This window comes from Coregonus lavaretus (assembly GCF_964263955.1).
Source record: "Coregonus lavaretus genome assembly, chromosome: 2".
In the NCBI taxonomy this organism is placed as follows: domain Eukaryota; kingdom Metazoa; phylum Chordata; class Actinopteri; order Salmoniformes; family Salmonidae; genus Coregonus; species Coregonus lavaretus.
The window spans coordinates 51,114,450-51,134,898 of NC_139989.1; the positions used below are offsets into that span (position 1 = coordinate 51,114,450).

At 44.6% G+C, this 20,449-nt stretch overlaps 1 protein-coding gene across 1 annotated transcript; it reads right to left on the reverse strand.

Moving 5' to 3' along the window:
* Positions 1-7,246: 7,246 nt before the first annotated feature.
* Positions 7,247-19,303, reverse strand: LOC311149510 (protein kinase C and casein kinase substrate in neurons protein 3). The gene is made up of 10 exons (XM_084186695.1): positions 18,996-19,303; positions 14,814-14,881; positions 12,408-12,564; positions 10,651-10,886; positions 10,315-10,470; positions 10,042-10,217; positions 9,288-9,408; positions 8,897-8,982; positions 8,546-8,625; positions 7,247-8,390 (listed from the first exon to the last, which is right to left on the reverse strand). Exons 2-10 carry the CDS (start codon positions 14,871-14,873, stop codon positions 8,281-8,283), a joined length of 1,182 nt encoding a protein of 393 aa, XP_084042821.1. The 5' UTR covers positions 14,874-14,881; positions 18,996-19,303; the 3' UTR covers positions 7,247-8,280.
* Between the last annotated feature and the right edge of the window lie 1,146 nt (positions 19,304-20,449).

The following is a 20,449-nucleotide window of genomic DNA, read 5'->3' on the forward strand; positions in this document are numbered from 1 at the left end:
GTGTGTGTGAGTGTGTGCCTGGGCACATGTGCGTGCATGTGTGCGGTGAGACACGTGTGTGTGTGTGTGTCTGTGAGATTGTGTAATCAAAATCATATTTCTCTACAGAAGGGCTGTTGCTCACACATCTCATCCCCTGGAGACACCCACAGTAACAATGGCAGAAGCAGCAGTCTTTCTGTTGATATAGGTGTTTTTTCTCCACATTGATACAGTATGCTCTATATATCACGTCACTTTGGCTAAACTGCTCCGCTGTTGAGATGTCAATTTTAAAGCTTGATGCTCTCTTTCTGTATGGATTTGGCTGCCATGCCAGTAAAGCTCTCTGCTCTGAGAAAGGAATTAAACTCCAGAGGTTTTTCTAAGACAGATTAAAGAGGGAGTGGGTATGGGGTGGTGGGGGAGACTCAGGGCAACCGAAACAAACAGACCCTGCCAAAATGCCAACAGGGTAGGGGGAGGGAACAGAAGAGAGGGAATATGGGTGCGCGTGTGTGTGTGTTTTTGTCTATGAGGGGTGTAGCAGAAAAACAGGCCGGGGATAAACATATAAACAAATGGGGCTATGTGGATGAAGACAGACAGAATGAAAGCGGGGGAATTGGGGGACTGGGAATAAAACACTCAAAGAGAGAGAGAGAGAGAGAGAGAGAGAGAGAGAGAGAGAGAGAGAGAGAGAGAGAGAGAGAGAGAGAGAGAGAGAGAGAGAGAGAGAGAGAGAGAGAGAGAGAGAGAGAGAGAGAGAGAGAGAGAGAGAGAGAGAGAGAGAGAGAGAGAGAGAGAGAGAGAGAGAGAGAGAGAGAGAGGAGGATTTGTTGCTGTTTTAAATGTTTGGTTACTCAAGCTAATGAGCAGCAATTAGACAGCAGCCAATTAACTCTGACCAGCAGACTGAAACGAGGAGCACAGGGACATGAAGAGAGAGCGAGAGAGAGAGAGAGAGAGAGAGAGAGAGAGAGAGGAGAGACAGAAGCGAGAGAGAGAGAGAGAAAGCGCGAGAGAGAGAGGAGAGAGAGAGAGAGAGAGAGAGAGAGAGAGAGAGAGATGAGAGAGATGAGAGAGAGAGAGAGAGAGAGAGAGAGAGAAAGAAAGAAAGAAAGAAAGAAAGAAAGAAAGAAAGAAAGAAAGAAAGAAAGAAAGAGAAAAAAAGAGAGGATGAACGGGGTGACTAATGGAAGAAGAAACGACCAGGGAACCATGGAAAGAAAAGCTGTAGGAAATGTGTTAGTGCGTGTACCATTTGCATTTATGTTAATGAGTGTGTGCGTGCGTGCATGCATGTGTGCTTCTCGCACGTGCATGTGAGTCCTTGTGTTCATGTGTGCGTGCCTGTGTGTGTGAGCACGTATGTGTGTGTGTGTGAGGGGGGTTCCAGCAGAGGGAGCTGTGTTCACTCATGTCACTGTGAGTGTTCTACATGACCATCTGGCTCTCACTGTCAGAGCAGACGAGATGCTGAATTACAGTTAACTCTCTCACTGTCAGAGAAGACGAGATGCTGAAGTTACAGTTAACTCTCTCACTGTCAGAGCAGACGAGATGCTGAAGTTACAGTTAACTCTCTCACTGTCAGAGCAGACGAGATGCTGAATTACAGTTAACTCTCTCACTGTCAGAGAAGACGAGATGCTGAAGTTACAGTTAACTCTCTCACTGTCAGAGCAGACGAGATGCTGAAGTTACAGTTAACTCTCTCACTGTCAGAGCAGACGAGATGCTGAAGTACAGTTAACTCTCTCACTGTCAGAGCAGACGAGATGCTGAAGTACAGTTAACTCTCTCACTGTCAGAGCAGACGAGATGCTGAAGTTACAGTTAACTCTCTCACTGTCAGAGCAGACGAGATGCTGAAGTTACAGTTAACTCTCTCACTGTCAGAGCAGACGAGATGCTGAAGTTACAGTTAACTCTCTCACTGTCAGAGCAGACAAGATGCTGAAGTACAGTTAACTCTCTCACTGTCAGAGAAGACGAGATGCTGAAGTTACAGTTAACTCTCTCACTGTCAGAGCAGACGAGATGCTGAAGTTACAGTTAACTCTCTCACTGTCAGAGCAGACGAGATGCTGAAGTTACAGTTAACTCTCTCACTGTCAGAGCAGACGAGATGCTGAAGTTACAGTTAACTCTCTCACTGTCAGAGCAGACAAGATGCTGAAGTTACAGTTAAATCTCTCACTGTCAGAGCAGACAAGATGCTGAAGTACAGTTAACTCTCTCACTGTCAGAGAAGACGAGATGCTGAAGTTACAGTTAACTCTCTCACTGTCAGAGCAGACGAGATGCTGAAGTTACAGTTAACTCTCTCACTGTCAGAGCAGACGAGATGCTGAAGTTACAGTTAACTCTCTCACTGTCAGAGCAGACGAGATGCTGAAGTTACAGTTAACTCTCTCACTGTCAGAGCAGACAAGATGCTGAAGTTACAGTTAACTCTCTCACTGTCAGAGCAGACGAGATGCTGAAGTTACAGTTAACTCTCTCACTGTCAGAGCAGACGAGATGCTGAAGTTACAGTTAACTCTCTCACTGTCAGAGCAGACGAGATGCTGAAGTTACAGTTAACTCTCTCACTGTCAGAGCAGACAAGATGCTGAAGTTACAGTTAACTCTCTCACTGTCAGAGCAGACGAGATGCTGAAGTTACAGTTAACTCTCTCACTGCCAGCCACTTCTGTATGGCTGCCTGGACCTTACTGGGGCTCAGTCTGGTGTAGAGAGAAACAGGATGTTATCAACCAACTGTTCTAGGATCAGCAACAGATTGAGGTAGATGGTGTTTGTTAAACTGGAGTAAAGGCAGGATCTGTTCTGGGATGTGGTGTTGGTATTGAGGTTATAACTTCCGTTCTGGGCTATGAATGGAGGGAGAGATTTGGGGAGAAAGGGGTTAATTTCTCAATCTGACTGGTGATGCAGGAATTGAATTCCTCAGAGTGTATTTCAAACACACAGACACACGCGTAGACACACACACACAGATGTACACACACACCCACACACGGTCTTGTATAACTGACCTTGTGGGGACACACAATTCAGTCCCATTCAAAAGGCTATTTTCTCTAACCCTAACCCGTACCCGTATCCAAACCCTAACCCTAACCTTAACCCTAACCTTAACCCGAAAACCTAACCTTAACCCTAAACCTATCCCTAGCTCCTAACCCTAAAACTAACCCTAGCCCCTAACCCTAAACCTAATTCTAACCCTAACACTAATTCTAAACTTAAACCCCCTAGAAATAGCATTTGACCTTGTGGGGACTAACAAAATGTCCCCAGTTGGTCACATTTTTGTTAGTTTATTATTCTTGTGGGGACTTCTGGTCCCCACAAGTGTAGTTAAACACGTCCACACACACACAAACACACACACACTGACGTACTGCACACACTTACAGACACACACTTACAGACACACACACACACACACACACACACACACACACACACACACACACACACACACACACACACACACACACACACACACACACACCACACACACACACACAGTACTGTTAGAGCCATTCTCTTCAGTGGCCTGCTGCACTCTCTTTAATTAGGCTAATTGAAATGCTAGAATAACCATCTTCTTGATTGCTCATTATTTTGAGGCAGTTTGAAATGAAAAATGTGCTTATGCACACAGAGGCCAAGCGAGCCAGAGAGCCCTCCCCCTTTCTCCTGGGCTGACCCTCTTGTGTGAGCAGGCCCTCTCCTCCACCTTCTGGTCCTCTCCCCCGCCCCCTGGTCGTCCCTCCTGGGGCTGGCTGGCTCAGCCCTGCCCTTTCCTGACCTGTAGCTACCAGCAAGCCCTACAGACATCCTGAATACTGCTACTTATAAAGAGCTGGCATTTCACTCTGCCTTCCCTTCCTGTTGCCTCTGCACCACTAGCCTGTGGTGCTGCATCAGCCCCTGGCTTGGTGCTCTAGATAGGCAAAGGTTATATGTTTTTTTTTGAGGTAGTGGAACTGCCTGAAATCAGTGAAATTGGTGATATTCATGTTGCCATATGTGTATAATCAAATGTGGGGGGACTCTGTCTACTCTGTTCTCGCTCTGTTGTATGTTCAACTCTGGTGTTAGTCCTCCCTTGGCCTATAACTGGGAGTTGTGGTTCTCCCCATCTCCCTGTGGGCCGTAGGGGGGGGTTGGGGGTTTCATCTCCCTGTGGCCTGTAGGGGGGATTGGGGTTTCATCTCCCTGTGGCCCATAGGGGGGATTGGGGTTTCATCTCCAGGGGGGATTGGGGTTTCATCTCCCTGTGGCCCGTAGGGGGGATTGGGGTTTCATCTCCCTGTGGCCCGTAGGGGGGATTGAGGTTCTCCCCTGGAGGGTTTGTGTATCTGAGAGAGAGCAGGGGAGGATGTGAGAGCCCATCTGGGATGGTTGTGTGACTGACAGGCTGGGAGAACGCTCATGTGCTCATCTGCCCTCTGGCTTTCTAGCAGGGACGGTGAGTCATTTCTTACACACACACCGGTCTGTGTTTACATGGGGATACCCACAGACACACAACAGCTGCACACGCACACACACACACTTTCTATGTACCCTACCCTGCTAGACTGAATTGTATCAAAGAAGACATATGAGTAACACAGCATAATTGACATACTCCCCTCTCCCTTTAACATACACTCAGCATTATATGAACATTATGCATACACACATTCTAAAAACATGCGTTCGTTTGATTTGCCTTCAATTAAACATTTTGCATTCTCATTCATCTGCAGACAGACATGCACTGAGTCAGACTAACACAATTTCCGGGGCTTTTAATTATGTTTTTTTCTAGCAGCTCTCTCCATGGCAACCCAAAGTTCTGCTTGTCACAACATGAAAAATGAGGGAATAAAGACATTTTCCCATTATGCTGCTACACAAGTGAGCATATTTATCCTTGAGACAGGCCTGCTGTGTGCTGCCAATCTGATCCTTTAGCTCCCTCTGTTGGCTGCCTGGTGAACTGCAGACAACCACAGGGTAGGGTAGTGTACACATGAGCTACCAATGATGTCCATGTGAGCTTCTCATATTGTGTAGGCATGCATAGAAACACTACATTTGGGATGATAGTGCATGTCTCTACATGTGTAGGTGTCTGCATGGGTGCATCTTGCTACCTTGGTGTGTGTATGAGATTAAGTGTGGTTGAATTTCATTTGAACGAGAGAGAGAGAGAAAGAGAGAGAGAGAGACGGAGAGACATAGAGATGGAGAGAGAGAGGATCCACACAAACAGAAGAGATCATTAGGGATCTGATCAAATCACTCTTCTAGACAAAATGATATAATGATATGACACCGGAGGTAAAGCCACTGTAAACTGACTCTCTCCATTGACTGTCTCCATGGTGACTGCTGTCAGTGACAGGGGGTGTGATGTATGACTGTTTCATAGTAAATACAGAGGTCAGAGACTATGTACTAAGAGTGGTTGGCCACATGTTGACCTGACTGAGATAAATGGATGACACTATTGACCGGTTTGTCTTTGAGAGCTCACTGGTGTCAATTTGAAATGGATGTCAGGGGACCATTAGCATGTAAATGAGCTGTTTCCAATCATAACTGCCGTGACAAACAAGTGAGTGTTAATTGTTATGTGTTGGCATTGCACTTACGGTATAAAATGAGCTCTCCTAATGAATATAAATCGCTGCATTCTATCTCTGTGGAATAGGAGGGAGGTGCACCCAAGCTGATAATAAGCTGTGCTCTGATTGGCCAAATGAAGACTCAGAGGTAAGCTTATTGGATAGCAAGGGTGTCGGACTACCAGGAAATTAGAAACTGAGTCCCTACAAGATGAAGGTAACCTTGGGGTTAGCTGACTCTACAGTTCCATGGACTACTATGCACCCTTAAGATGAGGTAAGATGAGGTGAATTCGTAATTTGGATGAACTATCCCTTTAAGCATCTTTCCCCCCACAGAGTGGCATCATTATGTTGTGTTTCTATCACACTGCATTTGTGCAAGTCTAAACCATCACCACACACAAGCTAATAATGCATGTTTGCTTGCCTTCACAATGAAACAGTGTGGGAGTGTGGAGAGGGCCAAGTATCTATCTACTATATCGAGCCACCTGTCAATTCAGTAGTCCAGAGTTCAAAGGTCACAAAACCAAAATGAGAGTAATTTCACAAAAATGGAAATTAAAATCCAACAGGAAATGCAGGGAAGTCAATCAACAAAATCAGGAAGTCCTTGGTAATGAAAGGAAGTCCTTGGTGATGAAAGGAAGTCCTTGGTGATGAGAGTGGTCCAATGATTCAATTTTTCCAGGAACAGGTTTCTACAGCACAATTACTCAACTATTTTACTTTCAAAGTTTTAAACAAACATTTCATTCATTGTTTCCTCACACCACCACAGCCATTTTGACCCATCCTTCCTACTCACATGACCCCATACAGGTGGGGTATCATTTTCTCCAATCAACAGAATTTAAACTCATACAAATCATGGCATGGTTCTAGATATACAGTAGACGTTCCATTTCTGTTTTACCTGTAATACATGCATAACCTTTCTTTCTGTTTAATTTCATAACACATTTAATGTGGAGACATTACAATGATACCATCTGTTTGTTTCACTGCTGTGCCACTTACTATGTGCAGTCCTTTGAATACAGAATCATCAACATCCAGAGCCATGGGTTCTGACCATATGTTAATGTCACTTCCCATCTGGCTGAGAGAGGTGACATCACTGGCAGATGAAGAGAAGCGATTGACCTGAACGCGCCCAGGCTGCCTCGCTCTACTCCACTCTGCTCTCTGACACAGTCTGTGATACACACTTCGGAGCCAGAGACGACTGTGTCTGAATGCCACTCAGACTGACAGCTCCACTGATGTGACGCCATAAACATGCTCCAGAGCACCGTTCAACACCCAGGCCGATGGTATTCACATACACGTACACACACACGGCCGCAAGCACTTGCATACACACATTCACACACACATGCACATACAAACAAATACATACACATATACACACACACATATACTGTGCATTTAGCCATTCTGTTCAGTGACCTGCGTACATATGCTTATTCAGACATATGTTCTGTATGTGTAAATAAACACTGTAGATACTGAATGTACTGTAGAACAACACAAACACAATCATTAAATGTGTCATCACTCCTCATCTCCTGTTCCAAGAACACGGCAACAAAAGTTATCATTCGTTTTGTTTCATTTTATTCTTTAGAAAGGCACTTAAGAAAGGCTCAAATATACTACTACAAGAGACAATGAGGGCCGAGGCTTACCTTTCACACACGTGCATGTATAGTACATACTCACATACACACACATGCATGTATGGTACATACTCACATACACACACATGCATATATAGTACATACTCACATACACACACATTAAGAAATGGAAAAGAAAAGCCAGAACATGGACAAGCCCAGGAATTGCATCCAATCCTTCACTTTGGCATAGTGGCTATTTAGGGTAGTTGCCATCAAGAAGGCGATGATAGGAGCTCTATTACAGTCCCTTTGAAAGGAGATCCCAATCCATCCCCATCATACTCCTATAACACACACAGGCTACATGAGACATTGCTGCTCATACTATTATTGATAAGGCTAAAGGTATTGATGAATTGTGCTCATAGTCAAAGTTTCATTCCGTTCATAATAATCATTGATTAAAGCCTATCTATGCAGAGTGATAAGCACTTATTTATGCATAAATACATGTTTCACTATAGCGAACAGGAGAGTTTAGCTATATAAGAACAGCAAGCATACAGTATGGCTTCAGCATTAAGTGATGACATATACAGTAAATGTACGTACCTATAGAATCAAGCATCACATCTCTTAAATTCTACAGAAAGGCATCATACATCATATAGCTTTCATACAGGTGTCTCATGTAAATATATTAAACATTTTCCAACATTTTTTAAAGATTAAAAAAACCTGGATATTTGATGATGTGTAGGTATGCCAAAAAAGTTCATTTAGAGCTATCATATCCTCATCCCATAGTGTAATCTCTTTGGATGAAAGCTTTCCTGCAGATAGCATGGGCACTGTGTTCTCAACTCTGTTACAGGGCAGGCCAGGCTGCCAAGAAGACCATAGTGGCATTTTTTTCATTAAGGAACAGTACACAGTAAACATCAGCTGAGGATAATTTCAGACACACTGTTTCTTACCAAAATAAGTCACTTTCATTTTCATTCTATCTATTTCCTTTTACAAACATAATGGTGTAACTATGCCGTCTCTACATAGTTGGCTGGGTAGAGTCCCTCTCTCCCTCCATCCTTCATCCCTCTACACCAGCCCTGGTCATCCTCATCCTCAGTCTTCAGAAACTCCTCACCTGGAGGGGAGAGGGGGATGGTGAGAGGGAGGGAGAGGTGGAGGTGGAGGATGGTCATAATATGATAATATATCATTCAGTAACAGTGTACCACAGACTCTCTCTCTCACACACACACACACACAGACAGACAGACATACAGTGTGAAGGCCTACCTGCTTTAAAGGAGAGCTCATCTCTCTCCTGTCCGTCATAGTCATAGAGAGCCCTGACCCTAACTCCTCCGATCATTACACTGAGAGAGAGAGATTGAGAGACAGAGAGAGAGAAAGAGAGCGTGCGTGTTAGTGTAAATCAACCATACACTAACACTAACTACAAACAATTAACACAACAATCAGTATCGGAAATATATGATTCATCATAATGAGATGGGAAGTGAGTACTAAATGCCTCCTGTATCATACTAAGAATGTAACGTAAATTCCTCCAACTACTTAGCATCACTGAGATAGAGTTGTACTGTAGCAGGAAACAATAAAGACAGACAGATGGAGACATGTTACCTCCTCTCTATGGTGCCTTGCTGTGCCTCTACCTCTTTCTCTTTCTCTTTCTTCCCTTTTTTGCTTTTCTTTTCTGGCGTCCACTCCTGAAAGAGACGTTTCATTAGACCCCATTGTACAACAAGGCAGGCCGGTCCAGTATATTACCCTCCAGCAGACTGTAATACTGGTCACATTGTTGTTGTATTCAGTATGTTGGACCATACACTACTGTTATACAGTCTGCTGCATTAGCTTGTAACACTGTTCACTACATTAGACTACCTCTGACAATAACACAGGGCAGAAGTCTACATCAATCCATACTACAGTACACTCCATTAGGCCCCATTAACTTCCATTAGCCCGCTGTGTCTGTGTGTGTGAGTGTGTGCATGTGTGTGTGTTGCACCTGGAACTGAGGCCAGTCAGTGGGCATGCCCGGTCCGTGGGTGTTCTTCCACCAGCGCAGGTCGTCCTGCTCATTGATGGCCATGAGAGTGTTGTGGAGCTCATTATACACAGCCTTCACACTGGGAGAGAGAAGGAGAGAGGGGGAGGGAGAGAGAGGGGGAGAGAGAGGGGGGTGAGAGAGAGGGGGTGGGAGAGAGAGGGGGAGGGAGAGAGAGGGGGGAATGAGAGAGAGGGGGTGGGAGAGAGGGGGGGAGGGAGAGAGAGAGAGGGGTGAATAAGAGAGAGTGGGTGGGAGAGAGAGGGGGGAATGAGAGAGAGGGGGAGGGAGGGAGAGAGAGGGGGAGAGAGAGTGGGGAGCGAGGGAGAGAGAGGGGGAGAGAGAGGGGGAGGGAGAGAGAGGGGGGAATGAAAGAGGGGGTGAGAGAGAATGGGTGAGAGAGAATGGGGAGAGAGAGAATGGAGAGGGGGGAATGAGAGAGAGGGGGTGGGAAAGAGAGGGGGAGGGAGAGAGAGGGGGAGAGAGAGGGGGGAGCGAGAGAAAAGTGGAGGGAGAGAGAGGGGGAGAGAGAAGGGGAGAGAGAGAGAGGGGGAGGGAGAGAGAGGGGGTGAGAGAGAGAATGGGGGAGAGAGAGAATGGGGCATGACAGAAATGGAGAGTGAGAGATGAGATAAAGACATTTACACAACGCAACTACAACAAACACACCCACACATACCCTCCTAGTAACAGTCTGGCTGCAGGTGTAGCCTACCTCTCATTGTTGGTGACGTCCAGGTGTCTGTGGATGGACAGGAAGGCCTGTTTGAGGAAGCTGATCCTCTTCCTCTCCTCCTCCTGTGATTGGTCAAAAATACACTCCATCTCCTCCATGTAGCGAGGGGCATAGCGGGTCACCTCCTCCAGAACCTTCTCATAGCGGGCTCGCACCTGGGGGTGTCGCATTGGAGGGACAGTTACACATTATTACACACACAGACTCACACATTCAGTTATCTCCTTCATTCTCTTACTGTCTATCACTCACTTTCTCAGTCTCCTGCTGAGCCAGCTCTCTCTCCTCCTGGATCTTCCTCTGTTTCTCGATGGCCACGTCAGGGTTGCCCTTGGCGTGGGCCTCCCGGTCCCTGGCAGTCTGCTCCTTACGCTGCACTTTATGGAATGCACTCCTGGCTTTGTCCAGCTGAGGGGCATAAGGTGAGGCTGACATATTAGTGACTCAATGAAGACTCCCACACAAACACATACAAGTCATTTACCTCTGCCCTACCCTTTATAAAGGAATTTATCAGTAGAGATTGCCCTTTCAACGTGGTTATTCATAGTGTCTTAGAGACCTCTCTTTCATCTACAGTATTCTAACCTTCTTCAGCCGTTTGGCCCAGGGCTTCTGAGCACGTGCGAAGCCAGTCTCAAAGTCCTGGGACTCCTTGAAGCCTCCAAAGAGCTTCTTATGGAAGGTCTCTTTCTGCCAGGTCCTGACCCGGTCCCCGTCCTCCGAAACCAGGGAGCGACACACGGACGAGTGCAGGGCGGAGAGACGGTCGGCGGAGGAGAGGAAACATTGCCACGCCTGCAGGAGGGATCCATACAGCGGGCCTGTAGAGGGAGGAGAGCAGAGCAGAGAGAGGGATGAAGAGAGAGAGAGCGAGAGAGAGAGTGGATGGTATACAGTATCACCAGGGAACATACAGTGGGGAGAACAAGTATTTGATACACTGCCGATTTTGCAGGTTTTCTTACTTACAAAAATCCAGAAAATCACATTGTATGATTTTTAAGTAATTAATTTGCATTTTATTGCATGACATAAGTATTTGATACATCAGAAAAGCAGAACTTAATATTTGGTACAGAAACCTTTGTTTGCAATTACAGAGATCATACGTTTCCTGTAGGTCTTGACCAGGTTTGCACACACTGCAGCAGGGATTTTGGCCCACTCCTCCATACAGACCTTCTCCAGATCCTTCAGGTTTCGGGGCTGTCGCTGGGCAATACGGACTTTCAGCTCCCTCCAAAGATTTTCTATTGGGTTCAGGTCTGGAGACTGGCTAGGCCACTCCAGGACCTTGAGATGCTTCTTACGGAGCCACTCCTTAGTTGTCCTGGCTGTGTGTTTTGGGTCGTTGTCATGCTGGAAGACCCAGCCACGACCCATCTTCAATGCTCTTACTGAGGGAAGGAGGTTGTTGGCCAAGATCTCGCGATACACGGCCCCATCCATCCTCCCCTCAATACGGTGCAGTCGTCCTGTCCCCTTTGCAGAAAAGCATCCCCAAAGAATGATGTTTCCACCTCCATGCTTCACGGTTGGGATGGTGTTCTTGGGGTTGTACTCATCCTTCTTCTTCCTCCAAACACGGCGAGTGGAGTTTAGACCAAAAAGCTATATTTTTGTCTCATCAGACCACATGACCTTCTCCCATTCCTCCTCTGGATCATCCAGATGGTCATTGGCAAACTTCAGAGGGGCCTGGACATGCGCTGGCTTGAGCAGGGGGACCTTGCGTGCGCTGCAGGATTTTAATCCATGACGGCGTAGTGTGTTACTAATGGTTTTCTTTGAGACTGTGGTCCCAGCTCTCTTCAGGTCATTGACCAGGTCCTGCCGTGTAGTTCTGGGCTGATCCCTCACCTTCCTCATGATCATTGATGCCCCACGAGGTGAGATCTTGCGTGGAGCCCCAGACCGAGGGTGACCGTCATCTTGAACTTCTTCCATTTTCTAATTATTGCGCCAACAGTTGTTGCCTTCTCACCAAGCTGCTTGCCTATTGTCCTGTAGCCCATCCCAGCCTTGTGCAGGTCTACAATTTTATCCCTGATGTCCTTACACAGCTCTCTGGTCTTGGCCATTGTGGAGAGGTTGGAGTCTGTTTGATTGAGTGTGTGGACAGGTGTCTTTTCTGGTTGGTAGGTGATCAAATACTTATGTCATGCAATAAAATGCAAATTAATTACTTAAAAATCATACAATGTGATTTTCTGGAAAAATTACAGACCTCTACATGCTTTGTGAGTAGGAAAACCTGCAAAATCGGCAGTGTATCAAATACTTGTTCTCCCCACTGTAGTGAACAAACAGTAATAGTGAGTCTCTTCAGCTGCAGCACTCACTGGAGTCCACCAGGGGCTTCCACTTGTTGCTCCACTCGCTGAGCTGCTGAGCGTACTGCCTCTCCACACGGGCTCTCTCCTGGAAGCACACCACGATGTCATTACACGCCTGGAAGGCATCCTCTGTGCGCTTCACCGTGCACTGGTAGTTCCCAGGCTAGGGGGAGGACAGAGGGAGGGAGGGAGGGAGGGAGGGAGGGAGGGAGGGAGGGAGGGAGGGAGGGAGGGAGGGAGGGAGGGAGAGAGAGTGGGGGGAATAGAGAGGGTGAACAAGGACGAGGAGGGAGAGGGAAAAGTTTGAGATTGGACATACAGTAGTAATGTAGCAATAGATATTAACACGGATAGTCAAGTTCCTTTCAGTTAAATAACTATTTTACTGTTTCCTCTGTAAACTCTATACACCGTAACCTGTAACCTGTTCTCATCCTAACGTCGATCTGTTTTCCTTTAGACGAGCCATTTGAATGTCTTGAGGTTTCTGTAAAAGCCTAATGAAGGCACCATGGGGTGTGGCTGGTGAAAACAGGGCTATAGACAGGCCAGTAAAAGGACAGATGAAAAGGGAGTGATGGAGTAACAGGGCAATTCACTGAGGGTAATGACATTACCAGAGTTGTGTTTGTAGATGTGGAGTTTGGAAAACGCTCCATTATTTTCCTGGCACTATTTTCACCCCTCCACGTTTTATTAGTTTTTCTCTCTCTCTTCCTCTCGTTTGCTCTCTCTCTCTCTCTCTCTCTCTCTCTCTCTCTCGCTCTTTCACTCTCTTTCTCTCAAACATTCACACACCTTGGCACATTTCCAAACAATATGTGTGTAATTGTCTCTCCTTTAGGTCATCCTATTCTCTGTCCCTCCAGCTCCCTCTCTGTTTGAGTATGTTGTGGTTTCTACTGACTCTGAGAATTAAGTGAAAACAGCTGAGGAATCTTGCCCAAAGCCAACAGTACTGCACCAGAACTAGCCGCAGCCAACCAATCACAAAGGCAGAGACAGAGCCACTACAACTGAGCCGGCACAACACAACAGTATATCACAGAAAAAAGGTCATCAGAGATCTGACATGGTTCTCTGTAACAAATCACATTTCATGTACATACCAACACAGTAGCGCAATCAAATGGCTGCATTGCTGCGTACATAACACGCAGAACTAGAACAATGTGAAATGCTGTGGAAACGACATAGTGAACCCTTACACTCAAATCAATCTGACAGTACATTGGAGTGCCACTCTAATGATGGCTATTCTACACACTCCACAGCACTTAACTAGTAACAACTATGACAACACAACCATAATAATTAAGAGTCAGAGCACATATTCAACCCAACACTTCACAATGACAGGCAGCAGCCAGAAGAGGAGGGCCAGAGAACAGCACTAACAGGAACTGAGCTGGAAACACATCCAACACAACAGGAGGGAGCCCAAATTACAGAGAGAGAGAGAGGAGATGAAAGTGGGGCAATGACCAGGAGGCCAGCAATCAGGAAGAGAAGAAACACACACTGGTCAGTCGGATAGAGCTGTAACTAGCCAATCAGTGGAGTATAGAAGCCAAACCAACTAATCCAATTGCCATAGCACATTTATCAGTCCATCATGATATGAGCATTATGGAGTATGGTTAAAAACTACAATATTTTTCATTTGAGAAACGTATTGGCTATCTGCTCCCTCTATGGACCCCAATGGACATGTATATTTATCATTGTCACAGTTGTATGTATGTATATATTATTATTATTATTGTTTAGTTTTTTGTTTCATTCACACCTGCACGGTTGGAGCTTGGATCTTAAGTATTTCACTGTACACTGGAACTAAATAAAAATCTAATCTAATCTTAAGCATCCAACAACCCATACGTAAAATGTATGGACGCATGACTGTAAGTTGGTTTGGATAAAAGCGTCTGCTAAATGGTATATTATGTATTATTAAGTTGCCATAATCAATTTCAGAGTTGTTAATTAACAGGTAATAACATTGTAATGATTAGGTTACGTCTGTAAAGAGATGGGTGAATGATGGGATGAGTACACACAAATGTCCCAGCTAAAAGGGTAGTAGAACTTCATTTCTCTGAAGCTAAACAACATATAGCGAGCCTAGTGTGATAGAGAGGCCTTGTACACATTGACCTATGAGCAGCAATATTGTTTTGTCTGTCACGGGAATCTCTTGTACAAGGTTATCAAGACATCCTGAGGCTAAGTGATCCTGTGTTTTCCTGTCTGTTTCTTCCTCCTCTCCACTTCTTTCTCCATCTCTCTCACTCTATCTCTCTGTGTGTCCTCTATCTCTTACACAGGCATTGCACGTGCACACACACACACACACACACACACACACACACACACACACACACACACACTCACACACACACACACACTCACCATCCAGAAGCTCTGTTTGTTGGCATCTTCAGGGACAACCTCAGGGGGGAGAGTCGACATCCTGTCCGCTGAAACAGAAAAATATAAAGTGAAATCAGTTATATCTCCTTCAACATTCTGTGCACCTCTCATCATACCTTTACTCCACCCAGGTGGTCAGTTGAGTACAATGATGGAAATCCATGAAGACCAGTTTGGTTTATAATGTTTTAGATAGTTATTTTCCTACACAGTAAAGTTTATTAAAGAGATTGTTACATGTATAAATAAAGTTGGACAGATAAGTGGATACACTGTAAAGACCTTGCTGTGAATTTGACAGTAACTTACAGGCAGCTCAGTGGTAAGTAAAATTCTGTATTTCATATTGCAGTATACCTACTGTAATATAAATACGGTATCAAAGCAATCACTCGTCAACTGTGAATTAATGAAATTCACTGAGGGGAGGGGTTTATGTTTCACAGTATTTTACTGTAATTACAAGGGATTGGTGCAAGCAGGTTGACTGCTGCAGTATGTAAAGTGTTTACACATATTTAGTGTTTTATATCTATTGCACTTCTAGATGCCTTAACAAAGGCTTCCAAATTGGCTGCAACTACAGAGCAAAACAGACCAAGGACATGGCAAAATGTTCAACAAATTTAAGGTTGAACCTTTTACTGCAGTGGGCTAAATCAGGGTCACACAGAGTGATTCTTGGTAGTCTTAAACAAATCTACTTTGAAACAAAAGTATACACCTCACACACATGGTTATAGGCTTAAAGAAACAAGAAACCTATACCATGTCAGATATAGAGTTGAAATGTATAAGATCTTGAGTTTGCATCCCAATATTACACTTTATATACATCACAGAAGACTGAAATATAACAAAACTGTTTGACATAGAAACACTGTATTTTCGTTATTAAAAAAGTATATATATTGATTAATTATAAAATTATGAAAAATATTGATAACATTCCACCCATGAGGCTAAAGAGAGCGCTTTTGGTCATTGACTGCAGGAAAGGGCTACAACTTGCTGCCATTCCAATCTGTCCCCTATACATGTTTAATTGATGGGGCACTATAACCACATAGGAGTTAAATTTGTACAGCATTCTCACTCACAGGTGCAACAAATATAGCCTCTTACAAGGCACGTCTCAAAATATGGTAAGACAGCTTCTCTGTGGAAACGTTGGTTATTAGGTTATTAAATGATTGCATCTGAGCGTGTGCAGTTCTCTTCTTTTTCTAGTGTTCTACTCCGCTAGCCAGCACCTCGCCTAAACAGGTGTGCCTTTCTTTCACATCCAAATTAGCCAGAAACAACAATACCATGCACCCACTAGTGTATTCTGTGGTGTGGAATTACAATACCATTCAAAATACAGCAATTATTTCCCCGGACACAAATTTGTTGTTGTTGATAATACCCCAAATTACCGTATAAATTACACTTTTCCGTAGGTGAGAGTGAGTTATTCTGGCATGGTACAGTATCAGTATAATACAGTAAAACAGATACTCAGAGGTCTGGCATTTAAGGCCCTGAGTCTACCAGCAAGGATGGAATGCCCTCTCCCACAATTCCCAGCTTTGAAACTTGAGCCATCCCAAAATAAACAGGGGGTAAAGGTCGCCCCACTCTCCCCGTCTCCCTACTCTCTCACTCTCTGTGTCTCTGCTGGTGGGCTTGTCCTCCCCTTGCTCCCTAGAGAAAACATAAAAACATAGACCCACATGCAATCACACACAACACACACACAAACTCACATGCTCCTAAATCTACAGACATGCACTCAGACAGACAGTTCTGGTTCCAGAGACATAAGCGGTTTCTTAGGGCCCTCGGCCGCTAGCGGGCCCCCGACCCAAAAAATGATAATTGTCTCAACCTACTATTGAGAGTAAGAATACACCAGGTGCAATTTCAAAATGTGGTTGTACATCAGCAGCTTTTCTCCTGCAGAGGAGGCTAGTGGGAGGAGCTATAGGAGGACATCCTCCAACAATAAGCCCGTCCTCCTATAGCTTCTCCCACCAGCCTCCACTGTTCTCTTGTTATGTCAGTCACTGATAGTCACTCAATTAGCAATGTCAGATAACACTTTTTTAATTGGTAGTTAGTCTAGCCAGCTATCTAAACTTGTCGTAATCATGGCAGAATACGTGCACAGGGCACGTGCCCAGGGGCCCTGACCTCCAGGAGGCCCCCATTGATTTTATTAGTCACTCTCACTAAGGTATCATATTAACATGGCATACGTCATTACAAAATGTGTAGAATTGCAGGAAATTAGCTTCTAAACTGCAAAAAAATCCCCAAAAGGCTAGAGCCAGCCATCTAGACAGACTCACATGCTCAGTGACACAAAATATAAACTAGAGAGACAAACCCACATGATCCCAAACAGCTCACAATAAAACCTCTCTCAAGGCATTTTACAGAGAATGTAACAAATCCCACTCTGTCACAAGACTAATCTTTCTCTGACTGTTTTCCAGATATCTCTATCTCTCCCACCCTCAGTCAGACCCACTATCAGATCCAATGATTATTCTGTAACTCCCTCTATTCATGGGTTATCACATGATTCTCCATATCCAGTGAGGGTCTGTGATGAAAGTGTGGATACTCTCTCTGTCTGTCTGTCTGTCTGTCTGTCTGTCTGTCTGTCTGTCTGTCTGTCTGTCTGTCTGTCTGTCTGTCTGTCTGTCTGTCTGTCTGTCTGTCTGTCTGTCTGTCTGTCTGTCTGTCTGTCTGTCTGTCTGTCTGTCTGTCTCTCTCTCTCTCTCTCTCTCTCTCTCTCTCTCTCTCTCTCTCTCTCTCTCTTTATCTCTCTCTCTCTCTCTCTCTCTCTCTCTCTCTCTCTCTCTCTCTCTCTCTCTCTCTCTCTCTCCAGTGTCTCACTGTCTGCAGGAAGATGACACAACCCACAGGGTCTTTTGCTCCCTCTCACTGCAGGAGACCAGATATATAATGAATAATTTCCTTCTTAACCTTTGACCTCTCTTCCTGTTCTCTAACTGGATCCTCTCCCTATGGGCATGGCTAAAGCATGCAGGGATTTTTTTTAATTGAACCTTTATTTGATTTAACATTTATTTTAGCACGGGGAAGACCATGAGGAAGAACATGATGAAGACCTATCAATGGTTGCTTTCTCTGTTGATATAGTCAATGTGCCCCCGCACATTGACTATGCAACGGTACCCCCCTGTATATATAGCCTCCCTACTGTCACTTTATTTTACTGTATATATAGCCTCCCTACTGTCACTTTATTTTACTTCTGCTCTTTTTTTCTCAACACTTTTTTGTTGTTGTTTTATTCTTACTTTTTTGTTTAAAATAAATGCACTGTTGGTTAAGGGCTGTAAGTAAGCATTTCACTGTAATGTCTGCACCTGTTGTATTCGGCGCATGTGACCAATAAAATTTGATTTGATTTGATTTGATTTGATAATCTCTGAGAATTAGAGGTATCCATTCATTCCTTTGAGATGGACTGCTAAATCCATATATACTCTGAGATTGACTTTTGACCCCAGAAATTATTTTCAGCTGATACAACTGACTGATAGCAATGAGCTAAACCAATTATTAGTTTTCTAGTGAAGGACCCCAATCAGTACAGATAGTGATAAGAGCATACCAAATCAATTTATTACTTGAATAATATCTCACTTACCATCTACTGGCATACATTTGAGTTGACCACAGACCATGCAAAAAAATCTGAAATGCCTGTGTGCTGTCCAGGTCAAACTATTGGAAATCTCTGGAGGAGTCCAAAACTTTTGGAGCAATCCCAGACTTTTGTAATAGCCTACCCCAAGAGAAAGCAGAAAGGGTCAATCTTCTGAAACGTATTGAAATGCTCAAGCCTGGCACATCCTCCCACTGCCAACTCTCTCACCCCCTGTCTACCCTCTCTCTCCCCCCACCCCAGTACCCATCACCCCTTCTGGCACACACACTCTCTCCTCCCCCTGTCCCCGTTTTGGCTGTCACACATAACTCAGTACATACGCCCGCGCCTAGAGGAAATATATAGCAACATATGAATGCATACTAAAAAAATAGATTTGTACAGTAAGCTATCAGTGTATCAGGTCTTAATGAAGTTTGAATTCAGCCAGAGAAATCTGAGGTTAGAGTGAAATACATGGAAAAGTTTCTTACCTCTCACTCGTTCACTATTGCTGGTGTCCTCACTGTTTCAACTCGCTCTTCTTTTCTGGGTTAAGTTTCTCTCCACCCTCCTCTCTCTCTCCCCTTCTGTCTCACCCCTTAGACTGCTCAGTTTTTTCCGTAGTTCTCTCCTCTCTCTTCCACTCCTTTTGCTCCCTCTTTTTCCCTTTCTTTGGCCGACTGTCAGTGTCGGATGAGTTGGCTGTCTTTTTCCCCTCTCTCCTCCCTCACCCGTTTTCTCTGTTCCCTCTCTCTCTTCAAAACAGCTGCAGAAAACTAATTCTCTGTCTCTCTGTACCACACCAGGACAGCACCCCTCCCACTTATGCTCTCTTTCCCTCTTTCTCTTTCTCTTTCTCCCTCTCTCTCTCTCTCTCTTACCCTTGCTCTACCTCTCTCAGTGGAGTGTTAATGAAGTGTGCAGTGTTTTTGGCTTTTAGTGTGTATGTGTGCCTGTGGTCTGACTAGTACTGTTACAATTTGTAAGTCGCTCTGGATAAGAGCGTCTGCTAAATGACGAAAATGTAAATGTAAATGTTACAGAGCACTGTGTATGTGTGTGCGCTACATAGGGCCTAAGGTTTTGTCATATAAATGTATGTTGTTAAATACCACTACACGAGCCACAGAATCACATATTATATAGTCAAAGATAAGAAGAAGAAAATGCCACCCCCTATATGTCCCCCTTGCCTCTCCTCTATACTTTCCCCAAGGGTGTTTGGGGGTCTGCCACAGCTAGTGAGGACATCCGGTGTGTGTGAGTGTGTGTCTGAGTGTGTGTGAGAGAGAGAGAGAGAGAGAGAGAGAGCGAGAGAGAGAGAGAGAGAGAGAGAGAGAGAGAGAGAGAGAGGGGGGGGGGGGGGGGGGGGGGGGGGGGGGGGGGGAGAGAATGTGTGTTTTACTTTAAAGCTGGGGATCTCTGGAGATGAATAGGGGGCCATATTACCAACAGCAGTCACTCACATTCCTTATGACCTCATGCCTAATGCTATGCTACACTTGTGTGCTCTGCCTTGCCAGGACTTGTCATTTCAAAAAATTTGACAGCTGAGCTGTTGACATTGTGACTCTGCAATGCAGGTGTGGCATTCAAGCTCATGTTATTGTCATGGTACAGTACTTAGACTAAATTTGAACGTAAAAAGTTTTGATTACTATGTTTAACACTTATTGCTCATTGCAAATTATTCTGAACCTAAAACATTGGGCTTTCATTGAGGGGAAAACAGTAGGGCTACCAGTATTATCACTCCACACATTATGGTTCCAAAAGTAGAACACCACCCACATAAAGTTACCATTATACTGAAGTGAACTCTGTCAATAAAGTATCTTGATCACATGTTTTTTCTAGTACCAATTAATCATGCATTGGCATGTATGGCCTCTCAAAGACAAATTGTATCTTATCCAAGACAAAAATATTACATGTAGTAAATATG